The sequence below is a fragment of the Borostomias antarcticus genome (genome assembly GCF_949987555.1).
Source record: "Borostomias antarcticus genome assembly, chromosome: 8".
NCBI lineage: Eukaryota > Metazoa > Chordata > Actinopteri > Stomiiformes > Stomiidae > Borostomias > Borostomias antarcticus.
This window is the reverse complement of record NC_140241.1, coordinates 20,120,062-20,133,538: the sequence shown is the minus strand read 5'-3', so window position 1 is coordinate 20,133,538 and position 13,477 is coordinate 20,120,062. Positions and strand designations below refer to the sequence as shown.

The 13,477-nt window shown below is 46.8% G+C and overlaps 1 protein-coding gene across 1 annotated transcript; it reads left to right on the top strand.

Moving 5' to 3' along the window:
• The first annotated feature begins 997 nt into the window (after window positions 1-997).
• Window positions 998-11,291, top strand: ddx54 (DEAD (Asp-Glu-Ala-Asp) box polypeptide 54). The gene is made up of 19 exons (XM_084441663.1): window positions 998-1,256; window positions 1,714-1,840; window positions 1,955-2,025; window positions 2,209-2,397; window positions 2,645-2,736; window positions 2,868-2,963; window positions 3,369-3,490; window positions 4,185-4,246; window positions 4,386-4,517; window positions 5,479-5,689; window positions 5,871-6,002; window positions 6,635-6,856; window positions 7,251-7,324; window positions 7,928-8,146; window positions 9,047-9,198; window positions 9,399-9,512; window positions 9,827-9,937; window positions 10,339-10,436; window positions 10,599-11,291. Exons 1-19 carry the CDS (start codon window positions 1,137-1,139, stop codon window positions 10,868-10,870), a joined length of 2,616 nt encoding a protein of 871 aa, XP_084297789.1. The 5' UTR covers window positions 998-1,136; the 3' UTR covers window positions 10,871-11,291.
• The last annotated feature ends 2,186 nt before the right edge of the window (window positions 11,292-13,477 follow it).

The window sequence follows — 13,477 nt, the reverse complement described above, 5'->3', positions numbered from 1 at the left end:
TCCTGACTGGTTTCCCTTACTGGGGCCAGCAAGAGTGTATGGTGCGGTCGTGTAGCTCCGCTTATGCCAATAGGAGCTAGCCCTGTGGGGCGGAGCTCCACGAAATAGAACGATGGTTACGTATTGTAACCCTAGTTCTATGAGTGGAGCGGAGCCCCACAGGGAACAGACTTGCTGACCCCGCAGTCTGCTCGCTGAAAATTTCGGTTAGGAGCAGATGTGCGGGCGTAGCCCGCTTATACAGTGGTGCACCGGACCTGGTTGGACACAGGTGCGTGTATGTTTTTTTCTTCAGTCAATGTAGCTAGCTGGGTTTCGCTAGCCAATAGGAGCTAGCCCTGTGGGGCTCCGCTCCACTCATAGAACTAGGGTTACAATACGTAACCATCGTTATGGACAGCGACGGATGTGGGCTAATTTCAAGGCGCAATGTTATGACAAGGTAGTATGTCCCAATTGGATGCCTACTGCTTGCAAAGTACGTACTTTCTAAGGGCAGCTGTAGTAGGTACTGGTAGTAAGTATGCGATTCGGAACGCAGCCTAAGAAAAACTGTGTGACATCACATCGTGCGCCGTCGCATCGATTCAGCCAGGGTTGATGCTAGAATGGATCGTCCGGAGGGAAAGGGGAGGGGATTCCGCTATACACCAACCAGTCACAGCACTACTGGGTCAGACCTCCATGGGTCAGACGTGAACACAGGAGTCAGGCCGATTTACGACATTGGGCCCAGGAGTAGGCTCGGACAGCGCTGAGTGGGCGCGCTCCGCATATCGCAATACCTCCTGCTCGCCCACGAGCCTCCAGGCTCAATGCTCGCTGCCCGCGCGCCTCCTGGCGGCCAAACGGTTCGAGTAGCTGCTCAATGCAGAGCCGCTACCACTTGAACGATTTGATGACGTGTAGCCGAGTTCCCGCCCCTCCTCCCTCCGGACGATCCATTCTAGCATCAAGCAGTGCCAGCGTACTAGCCACACGTGTTTCAAAATGTCTGCGTACAGTGTTGCTATCGTGTGCTGAAGTGTCTCGGGTTAGTAGTTTTGAAGACAAACTTGTTCTGTTTTTACATCTCCAACACATTTTAAGTGTTGTGTAGAGAGTTTAGAAACTGCAGGGCGCTGATATTTGGCACAATGGCCCAAAGAAAGAAGAAATTTACGAAGAAAAAGAGACACACCGGCCACAGGGATCCTGATCTGGACTCAGATGGGGGAGACTTCGAGCTCGCTGCTGAAATTAAGAACGATGAATCCGTAAGGACCATGTACTATTTCATTGATTGTGCCTTATTCATTGATTTGTTTTGTGGAATATTCACGTAGCCTAGTCACTGAAAGTGAGAGCAAAGTGAGACTGCTAGACTACAGAACTTTAAATGTCTAGCTGCGTAGCGCGTATCTAGGACTGGAATGGCGAACTGATTAGTGCTGATAAGATACTGTAAGGACAAGCGGTGATAAGAACTCCAATATACCTGTGCTTGTTACACATGGCAAAATACATTTTCTATTCTATTAAGATAGCTCTGTGTGCAGCCACTTTGACAAAGCTATTGAACTGCCAATGGCATTTGTTTTTAGTTTGATAATAGACCTACATTCGATATGATATGAGTAATGACTATTAATACAGTAATAGATATTGATGGTGAGTGGCGGCTTGTATAAATGCCCTTGGTTCTCGTGACTAAAGACACGTTCGTTGTTTCAGCCTGGGAGGAGACTGCCTCATTTCCCGGGCCCCTCGGAGTGCCTGTCAGACGTGGAGCCAGACACCAGAGAGTTGGTCAGGGCTCAGAACAAGAAGAAGAAGAAGTCTGGAGGCTTTCAGTCCATGGGTAATACGAGTGGAATACAGACCCGTTCATTACACTCTTGACAAACGGTCATGAAAGCAGCTAGAAAAGTAGCATCAGTAATTCTGCTAATCGTCCTCGCTCTGGTGCTTTTAGGTCTCAGTTACCCAGTCTACAAAGGTGTAATGAAGAAAGGTTACAAAGTTCCCACACCTATCCAGAGAAAGGTATGTCAACACCTCAGTAACTGACCCCCGTTTAGTTCATGAAGACTTGGTTTCGGGTTGACTTATTATCATTATTATTATTATTTATTTTATTTGTATTTATCTATTTATTATTATTATTATTGTTATTTATTGTTGTTGTTATTTATTATTATTATATTAACCATACTCTTGTCCTGCCAGACCATCCCGGTCATCCTGGACGGCAAGGACATGGTTGCCATGGCGAGGACAGGCAGTGGGAAGACAGCCGCGTTCCTGGTGCCCATGTTCGAGAGGCTGAAGGCCCCCCAGGCCCAGACAGGGGCCAGGGCCCTCATCCTCACCCCGACCAGGGAGCTGGCTCTGCAGACCATGAAGTTCACCAAAGAGGTCAGTGCAGAGTGGCTATTCATACTATGTACAGTAGGCATCCACCATTTGTCTTTATCATTCTTTTTTATTTTATTTTACTTATTATATTTTTTAAGGAATTTTATAATTCTCATGATTGTTCAGCTTTGATCATAGTTTTGCACAGTTTTAACCTTTTTTATATACCGTAGGTGACAGCATTTTACGTTTAGAAGCTTTGTTGGCAGTGTGATGCAAGGGTGATAATGTCCTCTGCGTGTTTCAGTTGGGGAAATTCACCGGCCTCAAGACGGCTCTGATCCTGGGTGGAGACCGAATGGATGATCAGTTTGCGGCGCTTCACGAAAACCCTGACATGTAAGCGCCCAGTGTCTGACCATCCATCCGGCTGATGTGTATGGTTCTTTCTTTCCGGGCCATGATACCAGACCACAAAGTAGCTTCGCAGCTTTGCTCCTGTATCACTGAGATCCGTCTCCTCCCCCCAGAATCATCGGTACCCCTGGTCGTCTGATGCATGTCGTCCTGGAGATGAACCTGAAGCTACAAAGTGTGGAATATGTGGTCTTTGACGAGGCTGATAGGTAAGACGACCCCCCCCCCTTCCCAACACGGAACACAACATTTCTTTAAAGATGGCGGTACTCCTGTAGTTAACTAGTTTCATAGGACGTTACAGATTTGCTGTAGTTTCGGCTACGGTAAAGAGACTAGCTGTGTTCGGAATCGCTCCCTCGTTCCCTCACTCCCTATTCCCTATATAGGGTTCACCATGTAGTGAACTACCTAGGGAACGGAGAACATGTAGGGTACATGCACTGTTCCCTGAAAATCAAGGTGAATTGTGGGTAATAAATAGTGGACTATATAGGGAACGAAAATTCCGTGGAGAATTCGGATACTACAAAAAAAATGGCTGACGCCCTATATAGTGCACTATATAGTTAATAGGGAGCGATTCCGAACACAGCTACTGTCTTCTCCTTCAGGCTTTTTGAGATGGGTTTCGCTGAGCAGCTCCAGGAGATCATCCGCAGGCTCCCAGACACCAGGCAGACCCTGCTGTTCTCCGCCACGCTGCCCAAACTGCTGGTAGAGTTCGCCAGAGCTGGTGAGCCCCAGCACACCGACACCTGATCACCCAACGGTCATATAGACCCACAGACTGATCACCCAACGGTCATATAGACCCACAGACTGATCACCCAACGGTCATATAGACCCACAGACTGATCACCCAACAGTCATATAGACCCACAGACTGATCACCCAACGGTCATATAGACCCACAGACTGATCACCCAACAGTCATATAGACCCACAGACTGATCACCCAACGGTCATATAGACCCACAGACTGATCACCCAACAGTCATATAGACCCACAGACTGATCACCCAACGGTCATATAGACCCACAGACTGATCACCCAACAGTCATATAGACCCACAGACTGTGGATGCTTTTAAATGAGGCCTTAAAAGCTACCAGAGGCTTTAACTGATAGATCACTTTATTGTCCTTATTGTTTTATTCTTATGTTTTGTACCTAGTTTTGCAGTCAGTGTTGTTTTTAATCTTAGCACTTTCACGTTTTTTAATCTGTAGCACTTTGAGATTTTCGTAAATGTGAAGTGCAATACAAATACAATGTATTATTATTATAATTATTATATAGAGCACCTGTTTTCATTTGATGCCTCAGTCTCATGATTATGTTCAAGGAAGAGTGAGTTGTTCTCAGAGTCTGTGTGTGTGTGTGCGTGTGCGTGCGTGTGCGTGTGTGTGTGTGTGCGCGTGTTCAGGGTTGACGGAGCCAGTGCTGATTCGTCTGGACGTGGACTCCAAGCTGAGCGAACTGCTGAAGGTAAAACCAACCAAGGGGCCAGTAGTGAAATGAGCAGCATCACACGACAGACGTCCCCTGAATGCGCAGAAGAAGGACGGAAGGGTTCTCAACCTGCTGACCGTGACCTGTGTTTGTGTGTCTCCTCCTCCTCGTCCAGCTGTCGTTCTTCCACCTGCGCATGGACGACAAGCCGGCGCTGCTGCTGCACCTGCTGAGGAACGTGCTGAGGCCTCAGGAGCAGACCGTGGTCTTTGTCGCCACCAAGCACCACGTAGAATACCTCAAGGAGGTGAGGGACAGGGCTATTATAGTGAACGAAAACTAACTAAAAAACGAAAACTTGGTGTGAAAAAACATTTTGGTTAACTGAAATAAAAATAAAAGCTAGGCTTTACAAAAAAACGATAACTAACTAAAACTGTATTCTGTGTTTACAAAACTAGCTAAATTAACAAAAATTATAGAGAAAATGTCCTTAATTTTAATCTTTTTCATTTCATACATAACTAGTATTTTGGGTGGATATGAAATCTATCCTCCATTTTTTTCTTTAGTTGTGTCCCTGCGCAGGAGTAACCTGACGTGCGCCAGATGGTTTGTTTCACACGGAGTGAAACAACGTGAGCTTACAAGATCAGGATGGTCTCACGAGGCTAGCACAGAAGAAAAAAAACTAAAACTGAAACTAATAAAAACTAAACTAAAACTAAGCATTTTCCAAATAAAAAAACTCAACTAGCAAACCTAAACAAACTAATTAAAACTAAACTGAAATTGAAAACAAAAAGTTAAAACAATATAAAAATAAAAACTAACGAAAAAAGCAAAACTCTTATAACCTTGTTGAGGGACACAACTCCGCTGCACCTGCAGGAGGCCACGCTGGCCGAAATAAATATTCATGAAATCACGTTGGGAGCTTTTGAAACAGTGTTCAGACCTCTCTTCGTTCTTGAGGGACACACACCACCTCCTCCTCCTCCAATGTTGTTTGTTTGTTGTAGTTACTGGCAAATGCTTCATTTGGACATGCCAATTTACAGTATATGACCGGGAATCAACCGTTATCTTCTGAAGAACGTCTGAGAATGTCTGAGAAGACAGTTCTCTGTCTTCCTGTCCCTCGCTCTGTCTCTGAACATGCGTTCAGTTCCTTGCCGATTCAGTTGATGATGCGTGCTTGTTGTCAGTCCGATGCGTTGAAACGAGACTGCCGACTAACCCCCAGTCCCTCTGTTCCTATCCCCCAGCTCCTGATGTCCGAGGGGGTGGAGTGTGCCTACATCTACAGCGCTCTGGACCAGACGGCCAGGAAGATCAACATCGGGAAGTTTGTCCACCGCAAGGCCATGGTTCTGGTGGTGACGGACGTGGCAGCCCGCGGTATAGACATCCCCATGCTGGACAACGTCATCAACTACAACTTCCCCTCCAAGTCCAAGCTCTTCCTGCACAGAGTCGGTGCGTAAACAGGAAAAGCATCGAAGGATGTATCGGCTCGTGAACAGAACCATGTTCTCAAAACGCATGTTCGTTATCTTGTGTATCTGTAGCCTACTGAACAAGGGGGTATAGGTCCTTAGAGGTCCCTGGCCGACCTCTACACAGTTGACTGGGTTTGTCTGCCTTCTCGACCCCGCAGGTCGTGTGGCGCGCGCCGGGCGCAGTGGGGCGGCTTACAGCCTGGTTTGTTCGGACGAGATCCCCTTCGTCTACGACCTCCATCTGTTCCTGGGGAGACCCCTGCAGCTGGCCACCGCCGACCACCCGCAAGGTACGCGCCGCTACCGCACCGCAGGAGCTGGGGATGTGAGGCTAGCAACGGGATGGATCGAAAAGAGGATGTTTTGTCATCGTTCCTTTAGCGACCCGCGTGGACATTCTCACAAGCGTTCTTTTCAGACTAGGGATGCACGATATATCGGCAATCATATTGGTCGATGTCATTTTTTAATATATCGGTATCGGTCTGATGTGCAAAACAGGGCCGGTGTGAACAGCAGATAATTACTTCTGTCTAGCTGCTGTTGTGTGTGTTGTTGAGAGGAAACAATGTGGTAAATCTATCGGTTTTTCAGAATGTTTTGGAAATAGAGACGGTGATTACATATGTTTTTCAGTATGTATAACATTTGATTATCATAGAAACTTGTTTTTATACAGAACATATCGACATCGGTAAATATCGGTTATCGGCCATGACAGCAATGTTAATATCTGTTATCGGTATCGGACAAAATTTCCATATCGGTGCATCCCTACTTCAGACTATTGAATAATTCTCAGTTTTCTACTCTTCTCCATCTCCCTCGTTCATCTGACTTTCTCACACACACACATTCCGCTACTTTCTACCTCTCTATCTGAACTCTTTCTTTTCCACTTTCCCATGATCCTTCACTCCAGACGCGGACGGAGTATTCGGACGCGTCCCCCAGTCCATCCTTGACGACGAGGAGTCCCAGCTGATCGCGGCCCATAGCAACTCTCTGGACCTGCAGAACCTGCGCCGGGTCGCTGACAACGCCTACAAGCAGTACCTCAAGTCCCGGCCAAGCCCGTCGCCAGAGTCCTTCAAACGGGTCAAGAACACGGAGCTCTCCAGCATGGCCGTCCACCCCATGTTAGGTCAGTTAGTCCACTTAACACTTTAAAGAACTTCTCATAACTTCAGGACAGGGGGAATTATACTTGCGACCATTCACTCTTTCTTATGGTCCACTCAGTGACCGAGGTAGAATGATATAGGTAGTTGTATTTATGAAATTCCTTACATTTATCTTGATAGTGATTGGTTATCTGTCATTGTTTGATCTGCCCTGACGAAGGCCTCCTGGCCAAAACATGTAGGCATTTTTATATGTTCATCATGAACTAGCCCAAGAATAAAGGCTTTTTAATTTTGTACCAGAAGACCTGCCTTAGTTTTTTCTTTTCCAAAGTGATTGGTAATGGTTTACTTCCTGTTGGACTCAGGATTCAGTGTCATGGCTCTGGTGTTTATGTCTCTGGTGTTTTTCAGGGTCGGGGTTGGAGTCGATGGAACTGGAGCGTCTTCAAATGGTGGACACCATCAAAGGCTACAAGGCCAAATCTGTGAGTTTAAACCCCGCGGTCCTTTTATTCGGGTCTTCTTCTTCCAAGGGTTAGGTGTTGTGTTCTCCTCTCCTCCCCAGGCTCGGGGCCGAGGCCACCCTGAGCCTGGGTGAGGGGGTCACCTGGGCTATATACTTTATTTGGGTATTCAGATAGAAACCTGCTGTTAACGGTATCTGGATCCTCCACTGGCTTTGGGCGGGGGTGCCGACACTCCATCTAACAATTCGATCCGATTAGGGATGTTAATAGTTAATCGACTATCGATTAATTGCTGATAAGAATTTACTCAAGTAAGATTTGGAACAGAACTTTTTTGGGGGGAACGAACTTTATCAACGGGAGTTGCATGAAAGGTAATCATGATTTAAGGTCTGACTGCACATGAGGGAGCCACGCCATGAGTGAAGGCTAATTGGGATGCTGGGAAATTTCAACGACGCAGTGGAAGACGACACAAAAATGAAGCGAGCAAAGCGCAGTCCAGAGCGGGATGTTCTCATCAATTAATCGACTATTGTTCGTTAAGGTTAACAGTTATCGATTAATGAAATTCCTTTGAAACTTGCAACCCTAGATCCGATATTTTCTCCCCCCCCCCAGACGATCTTTGAGATCAACTCCAAGAGCAAGACCCCGGCCAGCGAGGTGATGCGTGCCAAGCGCTCCCGGGACCGGCCACTGGTGGAGCGGTTCAGCAGGAAGAGGGAGGAGCTGGCGGTGGAGAGCAGACTGCACCAGCCCGTCCTCGTCCTGCCGTCCACACACGTCACCGTGGACCGGGACAGCCAAGGGGACGAGGACGACGAGGAGGACTTACAGGTTAAAATGGCCGTCTTGAGTTAGTGCTGTTTGGATGTAGTATCCACTGTATCCAAATATATTAAATTACATTACAGTCATTTAGCAGACGCTTTTATCCAAAGCGACTAGCAATAATTGCATTTAACGTAGGAAAAGCCAAAGTACTACTACTTGCCAGAACTCACAAGTGCATCTCCTTTCTAAAACAAGTGACTAAGAGCATAATCTAGTGCTGAAGGCAAAGTGCAAGAATAGCAATCTAAAATACATTAGGTGCTTAAAGGACAATGCTCGTTTTTGACAACCTGGACCTTATTTACGACATATTATAAGACGTTTGACTCACCGAGATCACTTTGGTGTAGTTTGGAGGCATGTAGAAGAAATTTAAAATCCAGTGCGAGCCAGTATATCCATGTAATGGCGGTGGTCTTTAGAAACGTCTTTCGAAACAAAATAGCTTCCTCACTTGCTCCAGCACGCATGCGTCCAGCACGCTGTGAAAAACCACAACAGGCCTATGCTCTATGTAAGCACAACTAGCGATTCATAAAGACAGATTGATGAAAACAACCGTTTCGCGGCAGAAAATAGATTTTTAGAAACTGCACTACACCAAAGTGATCTCGGTGAGTCAAACGTCTTATATGTCGTAAATAAGGTCCAGGTTGTCAAAAACTAGCATTGTCCTTTAAGAGGAAGGATCGTTGTAGTACTTCTTGTACTACATATATAATACAGCCGTTGTCATTGTTAGTCCGTAGTCCTCAGTATTGAGAGTAAAGCATATTATTTTGTCTGAGTCATTATAAAGAAGAGTTGCATTGCTCGAACCTGGGCCTCCACCCATAAAGTTCAGTCCTTTGTTTGTGGTAATCGGGAGGCACTCATGTTGTACTTCCATCTTTTCTCCACCAGGGGGTGTTTTCCGAGGTGGTGGGGGGGAAGAGGAGGAAGCCCCAGGAGGACGGGGAGGCGGAGAGGCCAAAAAGCAAGAAAAGCAAACAGGCGGGCAAAGACGAGGACTACTACATCCCCTACAGACCCAAAGACTTCAACTCTGAGAGAGGGTAGGGGGCGGAAGAACTAGTCAGCATAAACAAACAACTGTTTACATAACAACTGTTTACATTTATCACTCGATAGAATGTAACTATTTGGTATTGTTGTCGTGGCGTAGGTGTGTGGATTACCTGAGCTGTAGTAACTCGTGTGTGTCTGTCTGTGTGTGGCTGTCTGTGTGTGTGTGTGTGTGTGTGTGTGTAACCAGGCTCAGTCTAGGAGGAGAAGGCAGCACGTTTGAGCTGCAGGCGTCCAGCGCTGTGCTGGACCTGATGGGAGACGAGGGAGACCGACTCAACCAACATAAACACATGATGAAGTGGTAAGAACACAAGCGGCCGTGCTCAGTGGTAGAGCGGCTCGTCCAGCGACCGCAGGGTCGGCGGTTCAAATCCCGCCTCCTGACCACATGTCGAAGTGTCCTTGGGCAAAGACACTGAACCCCAAATTTCTCCCAATGAGCGGGCTAGCACCTTGCATGGCAGCTGCCGCCGTTGGTGTGTGTGAATGGTGGATGGAATGGTGAATGGAAGTGCAGAACCTTTCCCATCACGCCTCACTCTCGCTGACAAACACCTCTGTGTTGATGACATTACCACGTCTCACGCCCGCCCTCTCTCCTCTCGCCCGTTTCAGGGACCGCAAGAGGAAGCGGTTCGTCAAGGAGACGGGGAAGGAGGACAAGAAGCAGAAAGTTAAAACGGAGAGCGGCCAGATTGTCAGCAGCAAAAAAAACAAGAAGAACTTGTATCCTTTATCCGGTACCTTCCGTTGGTCCTGACGTCCGTCAGCTGTTTGTTGACGCGACACGCGGGGCTGAACTCTCATTTCATTTCAGTTTATTTGAGAAGGGACAATGAATATCAATCAACAACAAATGTAAACACACCAAATTTAGCTAGGAGGCTGATTTTCATCTGTGGTCCCTGGCCAAGATGTTATAAATAGACATCCTAAAATGACACAAGATAAAAGTAAACAATAACACAACATCATACAGAGCATATGAAAGACGGCTATAAACATTTTATTATGCTGTGTTGTTATGGATGCAGCTCTGGTTTTCCTTAAGCCAACTTTGAGCCATGCTTGTTTTAGCGTAGTGTTGTTTAGTGGTGTGTTTCCTTGACCGTGTGTGTGTGCGTCAGCTATGAGGAGTGGAAGAAGAAGTACAAGGTGGATGATGGAGGGTCAGACTCTGGTGGTGAAGGAGGAGGAAGAGGAAGAGGAGGAGGAAGAGGGAGAGGTAGGAATTCACTCAACCGCGTAATTTTTGTATTACATAAGAGCAAAATGCGCATGTTTTATTTTAATGTCACACCCAGTTGAGACCCAGGCCGCCCCCCCCTCCTCCCCCAAAGCACAGTATCCTTCTCTAACCCCACCTCTCTGCCCCCCCCCCCGCCAGGGCGCGGCAGAGGCAGCCACGGCCCCCCGCGGCCCCAGTCCCAGGGCCCCCCCGGCGGGCCCCAGCAGAAGGGCGGCCCCCGGGCTCGCTCGGAGCTGAAGAGCCGCGAGCAGATCCTGAAGCAGCGGAAGACGCGCGACAAGCAGCAGTTCTTGCAGGGCGGCGGCCTGAAGAAACTCCGGGGGCGGGGCCAGCAGCGCCTCAACGACGTCAAGAAGTCCGGGTTCGGACGCGGCGTCCACAAGAAGGGCAAGATGAGGAAGAAACTGTGAAAAGCAGGGTGGAGCAGATGAGATGAGGAGGAAGATGAGGAGGAGGTGGAGGAGATCAGTGAAAGTGAGAGTCTAAAGTTAGAAAGCCATCCCTGCCATAGGAGAAGGTTGGTAGACATGGGCTGTGTCTCAAACAGCTTCCTCGCCTGTGTCCTTGTGCCTTCATTTTAACCTCCATTGATCTGACTGTATAGTGAAGAGTAAGGAAACGTGCTGTTTTATATCAGAGACAGCAAGGAGGCTCTGGTGACCTACAGAACTACAGCGTGACTCCGGCTCGAATGCAGAGCAGTTAATACCCCCGTCCTGCAAGTACCGCTCACCTTCAGAAACCCAGGAGAAATGCTCTCTTAATAAAATAAATTGTATTTGTATATGTATATTATAAGCTCATGGCTAATACAGATGTGATTTTGACGTCTGCTGTGTCTGTCATTCCTTTGTCTTCAATGAAAATATGAAGAGAAAGTCCACCAACTGTGTTGTTTTTCTTAGTCATTTGTACTCAGTGGCGATTTTAGCATGGCATTTCTGGAGGGGCAGTTTTATATTATGTCACCATCACAAGAACTAAAGCCAATTAGACTACGGTAGGTACATCAGAGCAGAGGCTACAACACACAAAGATAACGACACATTAACACACGCAGAGTAGGCTAATTAGAGAGCGCATGCCCGGTCCAGGGTTCTGAAAGTGACAAGTGTGCACCCATCAGACCTGGGCACTACGCATAACCTATTAGTACTCCACTTACTGTATATCACAGCCAAATAGTCTACTAGAGTGAAGGCGCACTGTCCACATTAGTCCCCCTCACACATCGTCTCAAAAATGCACCGAAAAATGCCTGGGTTCAGTGAGTTCGCTGACTCGTGACCACGCAAACCCATTTCACACTTCCCACAGAGTTTAATAAAAGTGATCAGCCTCCCCAGAACATACCGATTCTCCTCGGTCTGTTTGTTGTGCTCCGCGATGGAACGGCGAAACGCATCATCTAGTTGTGCCTGGACGTTGAGCTGCCCCAGTAAACCCAGCTTCATGGCACAGTTCAGATGGGACGCAGAGCTTTCATGCTTCGCGGTTCTTTCTGACAGATGTTTAATGTCTTTGAATCCAGACGATGCCCAAACAGAGTTTTCACCAAAAAGAATACAAGGGAAACAGAACAGCGCACTTTTCGAGGTGCTAGCAGTTAGCGACTTATTTTTCTCAAACCATTCCTGTTTGAAGGTACGGGTTACCTTATCTCCAGCCTGGAGCAGCACCAATTCTTCTGGTCGTATGGCCCTAAACGTTTTATTTCCAGTTTCTCTTCAAGTTTCAATGTACTAAACCGCACATTCAACAAATAATCTACACTATTCATTGTTGCACCTGAAAACACTTTTAATCTCTACAAAACTTTAGCTAGCAGCATTGGCTAACGTAGATCGACATCGACAATGACCCAGTAGTTCAACTTTGATCAACGTTGTTTTATTATTCCCTGGCTAAACCTGTTGCCAGGTAGATTTCGTAGGGGAAGAGACTTTTCTGCCCCTCCACCGAATAAAATCTGCGTGATATTTTTTCACATTACTTCCGACCACGCTCACATTGTCGCTATAGCAACAGTAGGGGAGAACGCTTCGGTGCCCCTCTGCCGAGTCAGAGCAGTCTGTGACACACTCATACAAAGGGAATTACTGCAAAACAGCACTATACATAGTGTCAGTCAGGTTTATTATATTTATACATGCTATTTTAACCACTGAATCACTATTTTGTATTAATTATAAATTTGATTTTTCCGAAACACAGTTGTAGGCTAAGATGCATCTTGCACAACAGCGCCACCAGGTGGGGCACTGCCCCACCTGCCCCTAATGTAAAATCGCCACTGTTTGTACTATGGTTATAACATATGATCTTCTCTGGTCAGTAAGCTGAGAGGCCCTTGTTTGCCGCCCAAGGCTGTTTGCTGGTTGAAGTCACTGTTGACCCGCCATAATGCACCAAGAACCCAATCCACAAGATGGCAGTATAAGCCTAAGTCTTCTACCAAAGGATTTCAGGGCAGTTAAACAAATGTTTTCCCTGCTAAATACTATACACTTGTCCCAGCACACAGTGGAACCATTAGAGGGTGTCGAAAGATGTAGTCAGGGCCAACTTTGTAGTGGGGATGGATGATCCTTTAATTGAGAAGAGAAGACGTCAACAAAGCCCCTCAAAGACTCAATTCCCTGCATTTAATATTTGAGCTTTTTATGTATTTCCAACCAAACCTTTGAAAGACTGTGGTTTATTTTTTTGAGAACAGAATGTGACAGACATTTTGTCAATAAAGTGTTTTTTTCCCATAGTTTTTCCATTAAGCAACCATTAAAAAGGTTGTGTGTTTTGAACTGCTGCCATGTTACAACAGCGTTAGTCAGATGACGCGGAGAGACACGGCCTCCATCTGGACATGGTTAGATGCGAGCTGTTGTTTGATGATATGTGTACCACATGCTATCGCAGGTTATCTATGGTCAGAGTTAGGCCTATCTGTTGGCCCCCTCAAGCAGAAAGAAGATTTGTGGCTTCCATTTCTGGTCCTGAATGTTCCGGAGGTGAGACAA

What these genes read in the sequence shown, in the direction of transcription:
- ddx54 (XM_084441663.1), top strand. Translation starts at nt 1,137, where the DNA reads ATGGCCCAAAGAAAGAAGAAATTTACGAAGAAAAAGAGACACACCGGC. An exon ending in GGTAGAGTTCGCCAGAGCTG is followed by an intron (nt 3,491 to 4,184) that starts GTGAGCCCCAGC and finishes GCGCGTGTTCAG; the next exon opens with GGTTGACGGAGCCAGTGCTG. An exon ending in AAGGCTACAAGGCCAAATCT is followed by an intron (nt 7,325 to 7,927) that starts GTGAGTTTAAAC and finishes CCCCCCCCCCAG; the next exon opens with ACGATCTTTGAGATCAACTC.